The sequence below is a fragment of the Cenococcum geophilum genome (assembly GCF_001692895.1).
Source record: "Cenococcum geophilum 1.58 unplaced genomic scaffold K441scaffold_31, whole genome shotgun sequence".
NCBI lineage: Eukaryota > Fungi > Ascomycota > Dothideomycetes > Gloniales > Gloniaceae > Cenococcum > Cenococcum geophilum.
In genome coordinates this window covers 1,050,991-1,074,013 of record NW_027137589.1, presented here as the reverse complement: position 1 = coordinate 1,074,013, position 23,023 = coordinate 1,050,991, and the positions used below count along the sequence as shown (strand labels likewise).

The window sequence follows — 23,023 nt, the reverse complement described above, 5'->3', positions numbered from 1 at the left end:
TATTCTTATATATAGTAGTAATTAAGGACCTTAATTAAGTGCTTATCTAGTATTTGGGCCATTGGAGAATCTAAGAAAGGCCCCCCCAAATCACTCCTTAAACCACTCTAAAAGGTCCAAACAGCCTACCTCCGGAGTATAATAGGCGGATATAAGCGAACGGCCACAGCACTGCTTAAAAAGGAAGCCAATATTCCCCCCCTATAACTATATATTAAAGCCGCTGCAATATAAAGGGCGTAAAATAAACGCAACTCTAATATTATAAAGTATATTAAGACACACTTAAATAAACTATAGAGGGACCCTAGGGCGCCCTATAGGAGAATAAACTAATAACCCTAAAGTAGGGAAGACATATTAGAGAAATAGGTAAAGAAAGCAGAAAAAAAATGGTGCTGCTTTAGGGCCTAGGCCTATATAGAGGAGAAAGGGAGACGCGTAAGAGGCTAGTAAAGACAATAGTAAGAGAGAAAAAGGAGCTAAAGTAGAGCATAAAAGAACGCTAGGAAACCATCTACCATAATATAACACTGGCTAAACTAACGCTAGAGAGGTATATAGAAGTTAAAGGTATAGAAGCTAACTAAGGCAAGAAAAACCTAAGCCGTAGCATAGTTAACACTATAGGGGGTAAACACTCTAGGGCTCTAAGAAGGCCTAATAAAGGTAGAAAATATAATAGCAACACTCTTAAAAATAGGAATAATAGGACTAAAAGACTGGCTCTACTAGGTAGGTGTCCTAGTAGGTAGCTTAAGATGTAAATATAGCTAGCTAAGACAGATACTAAAACACGTAATACTATTATACCCCTTACACACCAACTAAGAAGTAATACTCTTAGTAGCTGGCATAGAGAACTATAACACACTACTCTTAATATAAAAAGGCCTTAAGGCGGTTACCTAGTGGCTTATTAGCTAAAATATACTAAACCAGTTCTGGGTTATAAGGGAAATAGTACATCGGCAAAATATAGTACCCTACTAATGGCCTCAATGGTTAGTGGTTAACGTAATTAGCGCGCAGTTGAGGGCATTTAGTAACTTGACCGACTAGCCTATATCATGTTTTTTTAACACGCAGCCTACGCGCAGTCTACGCGCAACCTGCGCGCAACCTACGCGAAACCTACCAGCAATCTGCGCATTTGGCAACCATAATTATATTTACCTCTTTTATACTAATAGCATATTTTAAATAAATAAAAGCTACTTTAAGGCTATTTATAAGGCTAGTAAAATAAATATTATTTTAGATAATTTAATATAATATAGTAATGGTTCTCTTCTACCTATCTACCTATTAACTTACCTACCTACCTATCTATCTACCTACCTACATCGCCTACCTGTCTATATTGCCTACCTGTCTATATCGCCTACCTATCTATATTACCTACCTGTCTATATTACCTACTTATCTACATTGCCTACCTATCTATATCGCCTACCTATTTATATTGCCTACCTATCTATATCGCCTACCTATCTGCATTACCTACCTGTCTACATCGCCTACCTATTTACATCGCCTACCTATTTATATTTACCTACCTATCTATATCTGCCTACCTGTTAGCATTTACTTACCTATCTATATCTACTTACCTATCTATATCTAATTACCAGTCTATATCTGCCTACCTGTTAGCATCTGCCTACCCGTTAGTATCTCCCTGTTTGTGCCTACCTGTCTATGCTGCCTTGATTTAATCGATCGATTAAATCGTTTATAGTGTTCGCTGGCTAGTTGTTGTTGTCTGGCTCTGGCAACGGTCGTCTAGTTCTAGCAACGGTCGTCTAGTTTTAGTAACGGTCGTCTAGTTCTAGCGACGATTGTCTAGTTCTGGCGACGGTCGTCTAGCTCTGGTGACGGTCGTCTGGCGACGGTTGTATAGTTCTAGTAACGGTCGTCTGGCTGGCGACGGTTATCTAGTTCTAGCGACGGTTGTCTAGCGCTGGTAACGGTTGTCTGGTTCTGGCGACGGTTGTCTAGCTCTAGCAACGGTTGTCTAGCGCTAGCAACGGTTGTCTGGTTCTGGCGACGGTTGTCTAGCTTTGGCAACGGTTATCTAGTTCTAGTAACGGTCATTTGGCTAGCGACGGTCGTCTGGTTTTAGCGACGGTCGTCTAGTTCTAGCAACGGTTGTCTAGTTCTGGTGACGGTTATCTGGCTCTAGCAACGGTCGTCTGGTTCTGGTAATGGTTGTCTGGCTAGCGACGGTCGTCTGGTTCTGGCGACGGTTGTCTGGCGCTGGCAACAGTCGTCTGGTTCTGGCGACGGTTATCTAGCTCTGGCAACGGTTGTCTGGTTCTGGCGACGGTTGTCTAGCTCTAGCAACGGTCGTCTGGTTCTGGTAACGGTCGTCTGGCTGGCTGGTGACGGTTATCTGGTTCTAGCGACAGTCGTCTGGTTTTGGCGACGGTCGTCTGGCTGGCGATGGTTGTCTAGTTCTGGTAACGGTTATCTGGTTCTGGCGACAATCGTCTAGTTCTAGCAATGGTCCTCTGCTGGCTGCCGTTCTAGTGCCTCCCTAGGTAGGGAGGATATAAAGAAGGAAGGAAGGGTAAAAAATAAGGTGGTTACATAGGGTAGAGGTATGTGTAGAGGCTATTGGGAATATAGCGGGGACCCGATATAGAGCTTCGTGTAGAGCCTCTATACGTAGAGCTTTGCGCAGAGCCTCGTATAGAGCCTCTATACGCAGAGCTTCTCGCAGAGCCTTGTGCAGAGCCTCTATACGCAGAGCTTCTTATAGAGTCTTATATAGAGCCTCTATACGCAGAGCTTCGCGTAGAGCCTCGCGTAGAGCCTTGTGCAGAGCCTTGTATAGAGCTTCGTGCAGAGCTTTATACAGAGCTTCGTGCAGAGCTTTGTGCAAAGCTTTGTGTAGAGCCTCTATACGCAGAGCTTCGTGTAGAGCCTCGTGAAGAGCCTTATGCGAAGCTTCATGTAGAGCTTTATACAGAGCCTTTATGCGCAGAGCTTTATGCAGAGCCTTTATACGTAGAGCTTTGTGTAGAGCCTCGTGCAGAGCCTCCAAGTAATAAGACTATAAGATTGTATGAGATTGTATAAGATTGTATAAGATTGTATAGGATTATATATAATAGTTAAATATATAGTATATAACTTTACCTTAATCGCACGTTAAGAAATATACAGTTAGCTTTTAAAGTTGTTAAGTAGGTTAACTATATATTAAGTTAGTTAAATTATATATTAAGTAGGTCAATTGCGTGTTAAGTTAGTTAAATTATATATTAAGTAGGTCAACTNCGTGTTNAGTTAGTTAAATTGNATGTTAAGTAGGTNAACTNCGTNTTAAGTTAGTTAAATTATATNTTAAGTAGGTNAACTGCGTGTTAAGTTAGTTAAATTGCATGTTAAGTAGGTCAACTNCGTATTAAGTTAGTTAAATTGCATGTTAAGTAGGTTAACTGCGTATTAAGTTAGTTAAATTGCATGTTAAGTTGGTTAATTACGTGTTAAGTTGGTTAATTGCGTGTCGAGTTAGTTAAATTGCATATCAATTACGCGAAACGCGAAAACCAAAGTCTACTTAAATCTTATCCTGCGAATATTTTCCCAATGTAATAAAGGGCGGGGGGGCGAGCAACGGGCGCCCCCTAATAACTCTACAGTAGTAGAGTAAAGTTTACAATACTAGCGCGTCCGTAGGCTTGTTACGGCAGCAGTGGTTCCTAAAAAGGTTAAAAAGTAAGGTAGTAGAGTATTATAGGTGACTCGCAGGCGCCTTGCAGGCGCCTTATAGGCGAGTCCCAAAAGGCGGGGAGATAGATTACGGGGTTTTCTTAAATAGAGTTTTCTCCCCATATATATATAGGGGGTAGTCCGCGTAGGCCTAATAGGGATCCGAATCGGACGTTAAGCAATGAATAATAATAATTAAGTGCTTAGAAAGGCCTTATAAGGCTTTTAAAAAGGGTATAGAAGCCTATAGAAATAGCATTCCTAGTGTAAATTAATTAATAGAAATGCAATTCTAGCAAAATACTCTATTAATTCTATACTATATATATAAAAAGGCTAAGGACCTATTCTGACTTAGCCGTAGCTCTAATCCTTATAGTTTCCGGAGCCTATCTGTTCTATATTAAATTAAACCTATATCCTACTCTTTAGGGCCTCTTACGGCCTACTATAAGCCTTCTTTATAGGTTATAATAATATTATAGTATTAGAGCGCTTTCTATAATTTACAGATTATAGACCTTAGTCCTAATATTCTTTTAGAATATCCTTATAATAGTTAAGATAATCCTCTAGTTTATATATAGAGTTTTTAGCAGGCTAGTATAGCCATTTAACTTTATATTAAAGCCTATTCTTAATAGACTTATAATATAATATAGCTTTAACCTTATACCGCTCGCCCACTACTTTAGGGTGTTTAATTAGACTTAGATGGAAGTTCTTTTTTAATAATAGTCTATATCCTAACTCTAGTAGGTTTATATAAAATATTAAATATATATAGGCTATAGATAGGGGTAGTTAGAGATAGTAGGCTCGCTTATTAATTTATTTCTTAATTTAAAAGGGACCTAGGTATCTTATATTAAGCTTCTTTAATAGTTAATGGGTTTAATTATTTGTTAAATATAATAGAACCTTATCGCCTACTCTAAAATGCTTATCTTAGTATTTGCGGTTATACTAAAGTTTTTGCTACTCTTGGGTATCTTATAGGCTCCGCTTTACATACTTCTCCTTCTATTTCTTAAGGTACCTTATACACTCTAGTAAATATTTTTTAAACTTCCTAGTAGGATTATATAATTGATTATATGGCCTTAACTAGTAATTATTAGGTATACTATTAAACCTAAATAATTAAACGCTATAGGTAATCTAAATTGGTGCATACTTATATAATAAGTATTACTTTAAGTTATAAGCGTATTTCATATACGGAAGTAGCTCGCACTAATTATCTTAATAATAGTTTAAATATATTTATAGGTAAAACTCTAGTTTCTAGTTTTAGCGTTTTATTTACCTATTTATCTATAAATAGAAAGCCGTACTATAATAGTAGTCTATCTTTAAATAAAAGTATAAATCTGGCTGGTATTAGCTTATTAAGACGCTGCCCCTATTAGTAATAATAGAGTATGGTTAATCTACTTTAAGAAAGTATTTCTTCTTAATTAGGTTTACATGCACTTATATATTAATCGTTTTATTAATAGAAAGATATTAGACGTACTTTAAAAACCTATTAGTAAGTATAAGAACCAAATTATATATTTATCCTGGCTTATTTTAAAATAGTAGAAGATCCGTAACAAAACCTATAGTATAATATTACTATAGTTTGCTAGTAGGAGGAACTGATTTAAATAAACTCTATAGCTTATACCTTCGGATTTTATATACTTAATACTTCTTATAGTAGCTAATATACCCCTTTACTTCCTAATTAAGCTTTAGCCAATAATATTTATGTTAAAGTGATTTTACTATTTTAGCTTAACTATAGTAGCCGCCTAGAGGATTATTATAATTCTTTATAAAATCTTCTATTATAGATTTCCTTCTTATAGCACCTAAACATTACTATATCTATATAGTAGACCTATTAGGTCTAGTTCCTAATAGTAGCACTTAATAGATTTTTTCCGTTACGTTTCCGGTCTACTTCTATATTAAAGATAGTATAAAAGGCGTCCCTCTATTGCACCTTATAGATAAAATCTATTAACCTTTTAGATAGTTCCTGTTACGGGACTACCGTTCTATACGCTACGCTATGCATATAGCTGGCGTCATAGGATTCCTTTCTTGTTTATTTATTTACTTAATAGATAGTTTATCCGCCCTAATACCCCTATATAGGTTCGCCCACAGCTGCATTTCTATTAAACTCTTTAGCAATCCTCTTAAGTCTTCACAACAGTTATATATAGCTATCAATTCTTCAAATCTGATGCTTATTTATCTAGCGTTCGCATATAATACATCGTTATCGTAACAGTTCCTAGGTAAAAGCTATTTCGCCTTAACTTCTTAATGCGCGTATATTAGGAAGGCCGCTATAAGGTTAAAGTCCTTTAGTTATTATAGGGCTCTAAGTTCTAATTACTTTATAGCTTTACTATTAGTTTATAGTATATTGTAATACTAGAGTTAGTATATAAGGATATTAAGCTACTAATCTATATAGTAGATATATATAAAGGTTAAAAAGAAGATAAATAGTAGGTTTAAAAGATTATTAGGTATAAGAATATAGATAACAAAGTATAGTATAAAGTAAAGTAGGTAGGCTACAATAAGACTACCTAGGAGTTATTAATAAATTTAAAGAACGCTATAAAGAAGGTATAGAAGTATTAGAGGAAATTAGATTAGGTAATATTAATAAAAAGGGATTACCTAAGGGGGATATAGGAGGAACACCTACTAGCGCACTTAAACTTCTTTCTATCCCTACTTAAGAAAAATCCGTTCTTTTATTGCTAAGCTTGGCCGAACCCTATTAAATTAGTTTCTATTCCTTTAAACAACCCCTTTTACAGACCCTCTTAAGATAAAAATAACGAGTAGACGCAGAGATATAAGCCTTAAGTGCGCGTTGCTAAGAAACCAGAGCCTTCTACTCCGCCTCCTATAATTAACGCAGCTTATTAAGGGCACTAAGTAGCTTGCTATTAAGCTTTATAGCGGTAGACTAAACCTAAAACCCTAGTGGCAATTAATAAGGGTATTTAATAAGTAAAAAGAATAATAGTATATATATATTTAGCATCTAAAATAGAGTAAACGTTATAGAACGACTATACGTTTAATTTTATATACTTAGTATAAAAGGGAGATTAGCGACTAGAGGGAGCTATAATCGCAATTTAAGCCAACCCCTTTTTGCATAACGAGAATATAGAATAGATATTGTATTACTAAGTAATAATATTATAGTAATGGTACGAGTACATCGTTAGGCAGAAGAAGGAGTTACTTTAGGTATAATAAGTAACTAGGAAAATTAAATTAAATAATGGGATATTATACCTCTAGTATATAATTTAAAGATTTAAATATCTTTAAGAACATAGATAAGGGGGAGATAAATAGTATTACGGACCCTATAAGGACGATATTATAACTACTTAAAGAGAAGTTAAAATTAGCTAGGTAGTTAATAGGAGCACAGTTTAGGATAGAATTAGTAAAGCTATATAATAAGGTCCGCGAGCTTTATAAGGTCTATAAGGTCTATTATATATCTTACGTCCCTTATATACCTTATATATAATAGGGGTTCCTAGAAGTATAGTCCCTACTTAGATAGTTCTCTCTTTATAGTAAATCTTAGAATATAATTAAAGTTAATCTATTAAGTACCTACTCTATTATTAGATTTTATTATTAAATTTAACTATATACCTAACCTATTAATAAGTTTACTATAGTACCTATTATAAGGCTTTATTATATAAGATGTTATTTAAAATATATTAAGAATATATTATAAACTCCTTTTAGTTATACTAACCTATTTTAATATAGTAGTTTAGGGTAGTAGAGTTGCTTACGTTATTAAATTAATAGAAAAACGTCGCCTATTAGATAAAAGTTTATCTAATATTTAGTTTCGCTAAGCTTACCTAGGAGTAAGTTTAACCCCTTTTAACTTGGTATAATTAGTAGCATTAGACACATAAGCCGAGCTTTTAGCTAGGTAAGCTTAACTAATCCCTTTAAGAGTTGCCCTAAGGACAACCTAAGGTAGCCCTAATATACTTTTATTTATTAGGCGCCACTAATAAGGCTTTTAGGTAACTATATATTAAACGCTATAGGGCTCTATAAAAATCAGCCTCTATACCTCTACGCGGTAGAGCCCAGAAACCTAATATACAGCTATTAGCGTTTTATTAGGATCGTGCTAATAGACTACTAGAGTAAACGCAGAGACGTATATATAGCTACGAAGCGTCAGCGCAACGACATCGTAGTAATGGCGTGGAGAATTTTTTTACTGGAAGGGTAAGCCCTAACGGAAGAGCTTAAAAACGACTATTACGTACATTAGTACATTAAAACTGCGACTTAAGTCACGGCATCTATATCCAGCGTCCCCCCTTCCTCCTATATAGTAGATAGTATAGTGCTATATATAGTACTACATGGCACCTATACGGTATAGCGACCGAACGAACCGTATACGCCCTAGGAAGTCTATAATAAGCCTCTTATTCCCTATCTTACCTAGCAGCCTAGACTTACCGCGTAGTATTCCGTCTTCCTCTATACCTTAATTAACCCAGCTATATTTTAGTACTATTAGTAATATAAGTACTTAGGTATAGGGACGTTATGCACCCCTACTACTACTACTACTACTACTACTACTACTACTAAGCTAAGCGCACTTATTAAATATAGGAGATAGGGAATAGAAGACCTAGGTTAGGGCCCTAGGATAAAACACCTAGGTTTAGATCTATATTCGTTTCACTATTCCCTTAGGGTAGAAATTATACTGTAAGTAAGAGGACTATAGGCGTATATATATATAGTGCAATTAATGGAGTAAAAGTAGGTAAGCGATAAACTTTACGGCATTTTAATTTATATGGAAGTATAATACAAGTGGTAGATAGGGTAAGATAGGTAATTAGAACACTCCCTTATAGGAGTCTTAGAGTAGCAACCTAATGGTATTTTTCCTCCTATTAATATAGTACAGGCGTACTACCTAAAGGAGTACACTCTATATTACTACTTACGTCTCCCTTAAAGGTTTTTTGTATCTCTATAATAGCAGTAGTTTATATAGACGTTAATTAGGACCGTATTAGACTTTAATTAGGAATTAATAATAATATTAAATACCATAATTAGTTAGTCTATTTTGGCCTTATATAATTAAGGTTTTAAATATTTAAAAGTATAGCCTCCCCTTTTTCTCTCTACGAGGGCTTTATTTTTTTATTAAAACTACTATTATAGGCTCTAAGTACTTTTATAATGGTTATCCCTTACACTAATAATAACGTCCTATAAATTGTGGCCCGTGCGCACTAATCACATAAGGGCGGTAAGTCGTTCTGCCGCATCACCAGAGCTCTTAAATAAAGTTATAAATATATTAAAATATTGGTATATATTGTATATAGAGACTTATTCTTTAGAGTTAAGTCGATCTACGTGCTCCTGCCAACACGGGCCGTCTTTACATAGTGGTATTTGACAGAGTCTACACCTATACGTTATTCTTGGCGCCCTTTAAGGTCTCTTAATGTCCTTACTATTACGCAATCTTTTTGTTATATTTACTAAAAGTTCGCATAGAGGCTTTTTATTTAAAAGCTTCTTTATACAGCTCTTTCTTTTTACCGCTAAGCATATAAAGCAAGCCTTTTACTTCTAATTAATCTTAACTACTTTGTATCTATAATGTATTACCAGATACCACTATATATCCTCTATAGAGACCTACGCACAATTAGCTTAAGCTTAAGAGGTAAAGTATTTAAGTAGAGAGTTAACAAGAGCTTTATAGAAAGCTTTATAGCTAGCGCGGTATACCTAGCCACAGGTATATATAGAGGATAATTTATAGGCGTTGGTAACAGTTATATTAAGGAGGAAGTAGAAGAGAGGCTTTTAGGTATGGCGGTAGATCCTAAATAAGGTATAATAGGATTTCATTTAGTCGGTAGTATTAACGCCTTTTATAAAGCGATTGTATATATTAATAAACTCTAATATTAGTAACTACTTCCTAGCTATATCTCCGAATACTTTATAAGTCTATTAGGCGCCGCTAGAGGTAGTAGTAGGTTGTTATTGCTTATATTTAACGAAGTTTAAACCTATAATATATAACGTCATTAACTGTAGAGCCTTAAAGTTAAATTTAAGTATAAACTGTTACTAATAGTACTTATAAATAAGACCATATTAGCGTCCTTCTAGGTAAACTCTATAACTATTCCATCTTTAGAAAGCCTTCTATATAATATACCCCATTCAATCTAGCTCTAGTATATCAATTTAAGCTTAACAAGCTGTCTGTCAATTTGCTCAATTAGTAATTAATTTTACGCCTTTTTTAGTATCTTTCTTTACTCCTTTTTTACCTTATCTAGTTCCTTACGCTTTATTTTAGTTGTCTATACTATTCCTATACCCCTAATTCTAAGCTTCCGAAGTTGCTAAAGTAGTTTAATAGAGGTAAAGAGGTTATCCAGCCAAATGGTGTATATATTTAGCTAATAGAGACGCTGGCCCGTCTCCAGATCTTCCTAAGTTAAAAAATCCATTACTGCTACCTACGTCTTTAAAAAGCCTTCCTCTGTCCAAAACTTATCTAGATCCACCGGCCCTTTATTTTACCTTTTATATAAAACATCTAAATTAAGAACATAGCCTTAGTTGCCTAATAGCTATATTGTAAAACCCTCTAGTATAGGCTTTGTTGGTATATTTATAATTTTAGGAGCGCGACTAGTAAAGCGTTTAATTGTCTTATTAACAGTAAGGTAGATTCTAGGCTTATAGTACTTAATTAAGGCAAGGTCAAGTTCCTTACTAAGTTCCTTAATCCTCTTAAATGTATTCTAGAAGGCTTTATCGTCTTTAGACCTTAGCTTAGTGCAGTAGAAGTAGCGATTAAGTTGCTGCCATTAATTTACTAAAATATAGTTTCGAAGGGTATGCATCGTTCTATGGCTAAAGTTCTTATACTAATAGTCCTTAATGGAGCTTTCTGTGTGTAGACCCATATAAATTAGCACTGCTAAATATATATATAGCTCCTGCCGTAATGTAGGCTTCTACTTATAGGGGAAGTTCTTATCCTTAGGTGGGTAGAGCTTTACGTTCTTATTTGTATGCTCTACAAGCCAGTTAATTAATTTATCCGTCTAAAATAGCTTAAACAGCTACTAAGGATCCTCATTATTGATATTATCTGGAAGATTTGGCTCGCTATATTCGTTTTCATTATATATAGGAAGAGGATTAAAAGGAGGTAGCGCTTCGGGCTCTGGCGGTGGCTTTTTTATAACTTAATTTTTGGGAGCAATATATTAAGTAGGCTGCACAAGATCTATATCGTTAGATATACAGTTACGCACCATTTTAGTGGTGTATTTGATTGATAAAGTTATCTATTTACTACACAACGCGTAAGAAAGTTAATATTCTTAACTGCGTGTACGGGCCACATTTTATAGGACCCTATCAGTGCAAGGGATATTATAATTAATATTTTACCCCTATCTTAAAAATCTAACGGCAATTTAGGAGCTTTACTTAAATTTTTAAAGTAGCTTAATAACTCTCTTACCTAAGCAAACTTAATTTTTATAAATTTTAATTTCTATTTTAAGAAGGTTCTAGCAGTTATTAAATCCTATTTAGTTATACCTAAAGGTAGAGCTTATTATAATAACGAATTATTATATATAAACGCTAGATAAACAAGTATTAGATTTAAAAAATTAATAGCTATATATAGCTATAATAGAGACTTAAAAGGATTGCTAGAGAGCTTAATAGGAATATAGCTGCGGCTAAATCTATATAAGGGTATTAGGGCGGATAAACTATTTGCCGACAACGCTAAGCAAGAAAAGGAAACCAGCTACGTATATCGCGTAGCGCTTGTAACGGTAGTCCTGTTACAGAGCTAAATAATCTAAACCTCTACTATTGTTACGTTCTTTAATACCCACCTCTATAGCAAGTAGAGAGGCGTTAAACTTTAGTATATAATTTTAGATTCTTAGCTAAAAATTCTAAAATTCTAATTTGTCTTAAAGGAAGATACTAATATAAGAATTATATATCCTTGCGGGTGTTTAGGTTCTAATCATTTTAAATACATTATTATATTTAAATTAAATACTAGTATAGTAGTTCCCAAACTACAAGCAATAAATATTATATACTAGTAATGCGAAGTTCTTTATAATACTTTAACTAGTACTTCAATATAAAAATATCTTATTAAAAGGTAAGTATATTTAGTCTCTTTTAGTAAAAAAAGCTATCTAGCTTCTATAAAGGTATAATAGCGTTTATAAGTACCGTTTAAAGCAGACCTAATAAACTATAGATTAAGAAAATTAGATTTTATAACGCAAATACGCGGCTAATTTTTATAAAAACGTCTACTTAGATAAGAGCAATAAAATCTAGGAAGTTAAGCAACCTAACGCAGTTTCACTTACCACTTACTATAATTATCTCTAAAATAATTACCTTTTCCTAGGTTTTTCATCCGAGGCTGGAACGGGGGATGTCGTGGAGGCGGTGAGGTACATGAGGACTGTGAATGTGGAGATCGCCAGACCCAGAGTTTTGGAGGACTACATATTCACGGAGAATTGGTGGGAGGGCGCCGAAATTCGGGGGCCTCGACCACGGACACATCACTGCTCGAGTAATTTCTGCGAAAGAGATGGGATTGGTCTAAAAGTCAACTTGCTCGATCATCCAGAGTGCGGAAAGACTAACGGCAAACTCTCAGCCCACTTAATCCTCCTCAACACCGACAAGCTTGCAAGAATCTCTCCACAACCTGTCCTCATTCTCCTCATTATACGCCCACGGCGCATACCCATCGTCGCCCAACCCAATCTCACCAACAGCCCCCTTGAACGGGCCCATAAGCTCACAATTACTCAGGTACTTTCCACCCGTGCCTTCCCACTCCTTGCTCACGGCTGCATAGACGCTCGTCGCCGCACCTTGCGCAGGGCTCTTGTAGTACGAATTAGTATTGGGAAGGCCCTTCCATTGCTCCAGCTCCTCGTCTCCCATGTGCCTTGTCAAGTCCGACCATATGCCGCCGGGATGAAGCGATATTGCGTGTAGCCCCTTGAGTCCGTAGTGCCGGTCGATGTAGTTGGCTAGGTAGATGTTTGCGGTTTTGGACTGGCCGTATGCGGCCATGGGGTGGTAGGAGTCCTTCTCGAAGTTGTAGTCGTGGAAGCGGATAGTGCCGAAGCGGTGGCCTATCGATGCCACGGACACGACGCGAGAGTTGAATTCGGAGGTGGAGGAGGCCAGAAGGGCGGGCTTGAGCAGCTGGAAGAGTAGGAAGTGGCCGAGGTGGTTGGTGCCGAATTGCGTTTCGAAGCCGTCGACTGTTCGGCCTTCGGGGGTGGCCATGACGCCGGCGTTCAGAACGAGCACGTTGAGCTTGTTGCTGTGTTTGAGGAACTCGGCTGCGGCCGTGCGCACGGAAGCGAAGGAGTCAAGAGACATTTCGATGATGTGGATCGGGGCTGTGTTGCTGGGATCCGATGCGAGAATCTCATCGACGACCTCTTGACCCTTCTTGACGTTGCGGACGCCGATGAAGATGGTTGCACCTGTTGCGTGGAGAGCGCGAGTTGTCTCGATGCCGATACCTGAGGACGCTCCCGTGACGAACATGACCTTGTCCGTCATCTCCCCTTCGAGGCCTTCATCCTTGATGATCTGGAGAGCCGTAGGTCGAGCATCTCCAGGTCCGTTGGGATGGGCGTATACTTCGTGATATCTGCCAACTGCCATCGTAGGGATTAGGGGATGTGTGACGAGCTTTGGAGTAGTACTAGAGCAAATACTGTTGATTTTGACGATATAGCAATGATCTGAGAAGCGGACTGAGGATGGAATATCGAACGATTTATACTTCAAAAGCGCTCCCTACCTACGGTCGACGCTCCGACGTTATGGTAACCTACATTTGCCAATCTGAGGCTTTATGGCGCCAATTACCGACTTAACGCCGTTTAATTCCATTGAGCGAAATGAAAGAATCGCCTTGTCCGTGGCGGAGCAGTCGATGCTTAGGATTCGGATGGTGATAGTGGTCGTAGTGAAAACTCGACGCAGCGTCGGAGCATCGGAGCATCGTTTAGACGAAAGCGGTGGACAAAATTCGACGGGGTTTTCTCACGCCACAACCACAGCTGTCCACTCGCGCAAATCCGCTATCGCCTTGCGGAGATACCAGGAGTTATGAGATTATCGTCTACAAGTCTTAGGACGCGCTGTGACGCTTCCGTCTTCTCCCAGTCGCTTGCAAACCCAGTCAGTTCGCCGATCTACATCATGGCTTGAGCTCCATGCAATGCGATCGAGTCGTACGCAATTCTCTGGTGTTCAAGAGCTGGACGTCGAGCTGCGATGCCGAACCAAGTACGGAGTGAGTCTCCAAAGAGCTTGGCATCGTATGCCGGTGTCCACCTGGACATGATATGATGAAGGAAGTCAGGCCATGCCGAGATGGATCTCGAACACCGAGATGCAGCTGTGTTGCAACCCTATCGCCTGTTCCCCGCTTGATGCAAGTAGTGAGAGCGCCAAACCTTTCCCAGAGTCCTGTACGATGGTTCCCGATGAGCAAGCAAGATACAGTTCTCATCACTCTCGGGATTGATCACCATAGCAAGAAGAACTAGATTCCGGGCCGCCTGAGTAACACGATCCCACACACCACGGTACCGTTGAAAGAGCCTGGCAGCCAACCATGTGGGGCCGAGTCGAGCACATCTTCGCGGCCTTTGGTCTCCCCTCCATTTCACCTCCTTCATCTACTTCTATTACATCCAAGAACCCTCCTTAAGAGCTACCACCATGGCAAGGAACCCTGGGCAGTCGTCATGGGCGCAACCGCAGGCATCGGCTTCGGTCTCGCTCTCGAAATCACAAAGTACGGCTTCAACGTCGTGCTAATGCTTCCTTCACGGACACCGAAAAAGCGCTCGAGTCGACGAAGATAAAGGAGCTCAATGTCACGGTCCCGATCAACGTGGGCGGCCTCGGCGCAATCTTCAGAAAGCACTTCAGGACCTTCGCAGAATACACGCCCGCAGAAATAGACAGCGTGTTCGCCATCAACAACCGCTTCATGACATACTCACCTCGCTCATGATGCTCATCCTCTCTTCATCCGGAGGCCGCACGCTAATCATCAACCTCGGCTCCCTAGCGGAAGAAGGCACACCGTACTAACGCTGTACTCGGGGGCCAAAGGATTCGTCAGCGGCTTCTCCGAAGCTCTGGACTGGGAGCTCAAAGCCGAAGGGTACGAGACCGACGTCGTTGATGTGGCGCAGGGAGAGTTGCGGAGTCAGAGCTATAGGTCGGAGTTGGGTTGGGCGATTCCGCCGGCGGACGTGTTTGCGGAGTCTGTGTTGAGGAGAGTTGGGCCGGGGAGGGGGAGACAGATTGTTCCGTACGCGAGGCATAGGATTCTGAGTTGGATGTTGCATTCTTTGCCGGCGAAGATGCAAAGGAGGGCGGTGAGAAGGTCTCGAACTTGAACCTGACCACCGTAAGTTGCTCTCATACACACAAAGCATATCGAACAGGGCTGACAATACTACAGGAAACATCGAAGTTCTTCCCAGGCCGCGAGCTCCAGGCGAAACTGCTGCCGAGACTGTCGAGCCGCAGCTTACTACCGCATCTGCAGTGCAAGTAAGTTTTACGTGGTTTACTTTGTATATCCGTGCGAGTTCTCGACCCTGGTAACGAGTGGGTAAGACGCTAAATTTGCAGTGCATCGAGAAATTCCGCGTGCCCCTAACTGCATTCAAAATTTAGAGTTTCCGGCTTTAGGCATCAATATTTGTGGTCCAGGATGGACTTATCTCATAAATCAGACCCTCGGGTGAGCGTTGGTATGTGCACTACGCGCACGGGCGGGCATACTGCTCCTTATTAACCAACGAAATCCTTCCCCGAGCTTATGGGCGTCGCTTTGGTGAGAATGCAGCGTCAAAATGCAGCAAAAATCACCTTTTTCACTGCTGTATCTCAACTATTTTACAACGTCTAGTTATTATAAAAATACTATAAGGTAGGAGCTCTTTAGCTTCTTTACCTATTATATTAAAAAACAACGTCGTTGCTATATTATATAAAATCTTAAATATAGGCAGTCGGTCACATTTATAGTTAGTATTTTGTTATAATTTTGTCGCAATCTTGCCTTACTACTATACCTTACATACTTCTCTACGTCTAATTATTTCTAAAATACTATAAGCTAAAAGCTCTCTATTTTCCCTACCGCCTCTATATTATAGCAATATTATAGCTTTATTTTATAGGAAGTTAGATATAGGTAGTCGGTTAGTTTTAGTTAAAATCTATAAATATTTATTTTAGGGATCTAACTTACGTTCTATGACGATATATCTTGCCCCCTAGTATTCTATAAGGGGATCTTATAGATAGGGGGCTATAAGGACACGATTGTGGAATAGGATAGATTAGTAAGAGAGACGAATCCTTAAGGAGGTAAGGCCTCTAGGATTATGGAGACTATATACTACGGGCATGTGCCTCTAGTACGTGACCGGCGACTATCCGAGGGGCGTCCGGGGGTTGTCCTAAGGGCAACCCAAGGTAACCGCAATAATATCCCTTATATTGCCCCCCTCCTCTTACGGTCGGCCCCCAATCGCCATTACCTTATAGTAGGGAGATTATAAGGGCTTGTTCTGGAAGGGGTTCGGAGAAATATTAGAGAGGTGTTAGTATACCGCTATATATTATCTATCTATCTAACCCCTACTTTAAACTCCTAAAAAACCTTAATAAGGGAAAAACGTAACTAGAGAAAAGACGCGAGGATTACTAGGAACCTACTAGAAGCCTACTAAAAGCCTACTAGTAACTACCTAGGCTAACTTAAGGATTTTTATATAACTTTATATTTAAGCCTTTATACTAGTCTGTAATCAATTATAAATATTATAGGCAATTTAGTGTTCCTAATATAGTTCTATAGAACCATTTAGTATATAGCTTAATGTATAGGGCCTTAGCTTGCCGTTATCTTTTAACTGTTAAAATATAATCTATAATTGTTTTATATAATCCTCTATATTACTAATGCATTATTCCCGCATTTGCCCTTAGGCTATTAAATACGGTTAAGGTATCAATTAGTTAATTAAGGAGGCTTGTCTCCTAAGATTTAGCATATATACTTTTAAATCTGGTGGTCCTATGCCGTATATTTGGCGCAGCTCTACTACCCAGCAAATAGGGACATTTCGCGATAGCAATTATAGCTATTATGCGATTGTCAAGAACGTCTATAACATTGTTCTTTAATACTGTAGTATCGTTTTAGGTCTAATTTAACCCATATGCGTCTTTGATTTGACGTCTTAATTGCCTTCCCCTGGCCGCGTAGTTAGTTTTTATAAGGAAGTAATGGTCAAATGACTTATGCGCGTGCTTCCTTCTGAATAGCGCTATTGTAACGGAGTTATATCGGCAAGGTTGCGGCTATTTACCGGAAGGGTATTGGAAGGTAAAGTATAAAGATACCTTGCTCGTCGAGCTGCTCCTTTTCTTAAACACCTTACTTCCCGCCATTAACCGTCGTCCAATTTTGGACGTATCTTTAATATATTATTAAGATTTTCTTCTTTTTCATCAATCATTTAATATGCCTCTTTATTCTCCTACTAACTGCTCTTTTAAGTAGATTCCACAGCGTATCCTAGCCTTACCTATGTATATAAAACCCCAACCTCCGCTAACTTATAACTAGTGCTGGTCCTACCTAAATAATTTTGCCTATATGTCTTCGAAAGATTAGAAATCTAATAATAGGATTCTAGAGGCTTATAATAAGACGTACTGTATTAAATCTAATACCTTTAGTTCTTATAATTAATGCATATATACTAAGAGCGGCAGTTATATTAAGGTGAGCTTTTCTATTCTTAATAGACTTCTATTGCTAACTTTAAGCTTTAATAGCCTAGGCCTAAGTGGCGACGTTCCTTTAATGTCCTTAACTACTATATCGCCTAGGCTCTTTCTTATTCTAGCGTAAATACTAAACAACTTAGTTGAATTTAAGACTATACTACAGCTATTTACACCGCCTATAATTCTTAGCAAGTTAGCCAGTAACGCCCAATGCGAGAGTAAGGTTGGTATACTAAGGATAGGGTAAAAGATGGGGGTGATAAGAAGAAGGTTACTGTCTACTATAGGAAGGAGTTTACGTATACGCGTTAAGTTTTAAAAGAGCATAATATAATGTAGTATTAGGTAGGTTACCCTTTAGGTACCTAGCGGATAGGTAGCTAATAGTTGCTGTAGTAAGGTCTTAGTAGTTCTAGACTATACTAGCTAGCTAACATCTCTATTTATTTTAGGCTTAAGTGTGTCTTTATTAACTATAAGCTTACTCCCTAAGAACTTTATTAGTATTAGTTTGGACCTAATATTAATATTAAGCGTTTAAGAGTCTCTGCTCTAGCTATACCTTATTATCCTACCCCTATTTTTATGCCTACCTATACCCCTACTAAGGGTTCTGGATCTTATTCTTGTTAGCTATCCCTTAAAGGGCCAATAAATACTAATCCTACTTCTAAGGATGAGGTATAGTGGCTTTTTAGATTAAGTATTTGGGATTTATTCTTATATATAGTAGCAATTAAGGACCTTAATTAGGTGCTTAGAAAGGCCTTAAAAGGCTTTTAGAAAGGGCTTAGGAGCCCTAAAAATAATATTCCTAGTATAGATTAATAGATAGGAATGCAATTCTAGTAAAATGCCCTATTAACTCTATGCTATATATATAAAAAGGCTAAGGACCTGTCCTGCCTTAGGCTGTAGCCCTATCCCTATAGTTTCCGAAGCCTGTTCGTTTTATATCTAATTTAACCTATTTACTCTTTTCGCGAACTTTCTTTATAGGTCGCGATAACACCGTAGTATTAGAGCGCTTTTTATAACTTATAGATTGTGGACCTTAGTCCTAATATTCTTTTAAAATATCTTTATAATAATTAAGGTGATCCTCTAGTTCCTATATAGAGTTCTTAGTAGGCTAGCCTAGCTATTTAACTTTAAATTAAAGCTTGTTTTTGACAGACTTATAATATAGTATAGCTTTAACCTTATACCACTCGCCCACTACCTTAGGGTGTTTAATTGAGCTTAGATAGAAGTTCTTTTTCAGCAGTAGTCTATGCTATAGCTCTAGTAGGTTTATATAAAACACTAAATGCATATAGGCTATAGATAGGGGTAGCTAGAGATAATAGGCTAGCTTGCTAATTCGTTCCTTAACTTAAAAGGGACCTAGGTATCTTATATTAAGCTTCTTTAATAGTTAATAGGTCTTAATATTCGTTAAACGTAATAGAACCTTATCGCCTACTCCGAAATGCTTATCTTAGTGCTTACAGTTATACCAAAGTCTTTACTGCTCTTAGGCATCTTATAGGCTCTACTTTATATACTTTTATTACTCCTCCCATTCCTAGAGGTATCCTTATACTCTTTAGTAGATATCCTTAGACTTCCTAGTAGAGTCCTATAACTAATTATACGGCCTTAGCCAGTAATTATTAGGTATACCATTAAACCTAAATAGTTAAACACTATAGGTAATCTAGATTGGTGTATACTTATATAATATATATTGCTTTAAATTATAAGCGTACTCCGCGTACGGAAGTAGCTTATACTAGTTGTCTTACTAATAGTTTAAATATATTTGCAGATAAGACTCCAGTTCCTAATTTTAGCGTTTTATTTATCCGTTTGTCTGCGGATGGAAAGCCGTACTATAATAGTGGTCTATCTTTAAATGGAAGTATAGGTTTGACCAGTATTAGCTTATAAAGACGCTGCCCCTATTAGTAATAATAGAGTATAGCTAATTTACTTTAAGAAAACATTTCTCCTTAATTAGGTTAGCAAGCTTTTATACATTAATTATCTTATTAATAGGAAGGTATTAGACGTACTTTAAAAACCTATTAATAAGTATAAGGACCGAATTATATATTTATCCTTAGCTATTTTTAAATAACGGGAGATCCGTAATAAAGTCTATAGCGTAATATTGCTATAGCTTACTAGCGGGGGAAACTAATTTAAATAGACCCTATGGCTTATGCCTACGGATCTTATATACTTAACACTTCTTATAATAGCTAATATACTCCTTTACTTCCTAATTAAGCCTTAGCCAATAGTATTTGTGTTAAAGTAATTCTACTAATTTTACTTAACTATAGTGGCCGCCTAGAGAATTATTATAATTCTTTATAAGAATCTTCTGTTATAGATTTGCTTCTTATAGCACCTAAACCTTACTACCTTTATATAGTAGGCCTATTAAGTCTAGTTCCTAATAGTGGCGCCTAGTAGCTTCTTTTCCGTTACATTTCCGGTCTACTTTTATATTAAGGATAGTATAAGAAGCGTTCCTTTGTTACACCTTATAGATAAGATTTATTAACCTTTTAGATAGTTCTTAGGTAAAAGCTATTTTATTCTATATTACTCTAAGTATAAGACTAAATAGTACTATAGATCTTATAACTCTTTAATACACGTATATTAGGAAGGCCGCTATAAGGTTAAAGTCCTTTAGTTATTATAGGGCTCTAAGTTCCAATTGCTCTATAGCTTTACTATTAGTTTAAGGGGATAGCTTCGTAATTAGAGATGGTATATTACTAGGTTCTAAGAATATATTAGGGATGTTCTGTTTAGGTATATTTGGACCCTTATTAGTAACGGACCGGGTACTAGCTAGAACATTAGTAGAAACCAATAGGGCTTATACCGCCTAAGACTTAGTATATAGAGCTATAGGTGCTTAAGCATCCTATACCTAGAGCTTATTCTATAATATAGGGAGTAAGATATCTATTATCTATTTTCCTTCTTCTATTTTAAAGTCTTTAGCATAATCTAGCTGTCGTAACGGTTTATTAGTAGGGTTATTTTCCCCTAGCTTATATTTAATCTTAAAATTAAATCGCGTAAGCTCCTCTGCCTATCTAGCTTATTAAGGTATAAGCTCCTTTATAGTTATAAAGTAGTGTAAATTATAGTAATCTAAGAGTATATAAGTGGTATAGCTTATATGCTTAAAGTAGTGCCGCCACTGTTTAAAGCAGTTAACTATAGCTAGTAGTTCCTTATCGTGGGTATAATACCTAACTTTAGGTCCCTAGAATTTTCTATTATAAAATATTACTAGTCTCTAATAGAGCTAGGTAGCGTTTAGATGCCTATTAGGTTGTAATAGGATACTAATAAGGGCAAAATTCGATATATTAGTAATTCTTATTAATGGCTAATTTAGGTTGAAATGCTGTAGTAATAAAGCTTCTATAAACTTTATATAAAGTTCCTAAAATATAACGGAACCTTATAGCAGGAACTACGGTAGGCTTGTTAATAGGCTAGGTATATAGGTAATGTAGGAAATCAATAACGTAATAACAACTAGTGGAGTAGTTGCCTAATAGATTAACTCTAATTGTATTCTGAGAATTACTATAAGGAAGGAACTATCTAGGTAGGGACTAAGGGTCCTTAAATATATAACCGTACTCCTAGGAAATCTTCCTTATATGTAAAGTACGTGTTATACGTATTATATATACGTCCCGTTTATATATTATATATACTGCGTATAACATTATATAACCCGCTTACTATTCTTCGTTATATGGTTCTATTGGCTCCATCCTAAACCGTACTTATATTAACTAACTAGCTTCTTTTAACTCTTCTCTAAGTAGTCGTAATATTATACTTAAAGCGTTCGTAACACTATCTCCCTTTTTCTTATCTTTATTCTTAAAGATTTCTAGTATCTCTAAGTCGTTTACTAGAGGTATAATATCCGTCTAATTAATTTGGTTAATATTATTACTTATTATACCTAAGGCACCTTCTTCTTTATAAGCGTAACGTTATACTCGTACTATTGCCGCTATATTATTACTAGGTAAGATTATACTATCTCCGTATTCCCGTTGTGCAAAAGAGGGGTTAGTTTATATTACGTTAGCGAGTCTATCCTCCTAACAACTGTCCTCTTATTCTAAATATACTAAAGCAAATATTTAATCGTCCTATAACGTTTACTCGGTTTCTAACGCTAAATATACGCGTCCTGTTATTCTAAATAGTCTTTAAGTGCCCTTATTAATTGCTACTAGTGTCTTAGGTTTAATTTGCTGCTGTAAAGCTTAATAGTAAGCTAACTTAAGCCTTAGCTAATTTAGAATGTTCTTATAATGCGGAGTAAAAGGCTTTAAATGCCCATATTGTTACGTCTGCTTATTTACTTCGTCTTAAAAAGGTCCGTAAGAAGGTTTATTCTAAAGAGTAGAAACTTATAAAATAAGGTTTATAGGAACTTAGCAATAAAAGAATAGATTCTCTTTTAATAGAGAAGGAAATAACTCTAAGTAGTTTGGCAATCGTTCTTCCTATATCCCCCTTAGGTGGCTTATTCTTTAGCGATTCTTCTTTATTAATATTACCTAACCTTTTCTCTTCTAATACTCCTATACCTTTCCTATAGCGTTCTTTAAATTCTTTAGTAGTTTTTAGGTAGTCTTATTATAGCCTATCCACTTTACTTTATACTATATCTTATTGTCTATATCCTTATAACTAACAATCTTTAAAACTTACTATTTATCTTCCTCTTATCCTCTATATATGTCTACTTTATAAACTAGTGGCTTAATATTCCTATATACTGGCTCTAGTATTACGATATACTATATAGGGTAAATCTTTATTTTAGTTAATAGATTTAACTTAAACGTAACCAGTAAAATTCTTTTTATAATTTTAAAAGGTCTTAGTCTAATATAGTCTAACTTCTTACTTAGTCGTTAACTCTTAAAATTTTTATATAATAGCTATACTTTATCCCCCCCCTTAAGATCTGGTCCCTTAGATCTCTTAGCGTTATAGTACCTTTTTATTCTTTACTATACTACTTTTACTATTTCCGTAAGGTCTATATAAAGATTTATTAATATCTCCATTCTTTACTTAGCTATACTACTTATTTTCTTTACTTATTATAGCAATAATATTATTCTTAGCTCGTACCCGTAATTCGCCTTAAATAATAATGTCGGTATCACCCGGGGGTACTGCAATTGCAATATAAGGTAACAGGTTCTTTAATTCATTCGTGTCTTTCACAGAGGATTGTAAGGATCGCGGTGCCTAA

General features: G+C 36.9%; 1 protein-coding gene across 1 annotated transcript; it reads right to left on the bottom strand.

Moving 5' to 3' along the window:
- Positions 1 to 12,034: 12,034 nt before the first annotated feature.
- On the bottom strand, positions 12,035 to 13,805 carry K441DRAFT_662810 (NAD(P)-binding protein). Its single transcript, XM_067649101.1, has one exon. The coding sequence runs from the start codon at positions 13,543 to 13,545 to the stop codon at positions 12,520 to 12,522; it is 1,026 nt and encodes a 341-aa protein (XP_067502168.1). The 5' UTR covers positions 13,546 to 13,805; the 3' UTR covers positions 12,035 to 12,519.
- Positions 13,806 to 23,023: the final 9,218 nt, after the last annotated feature.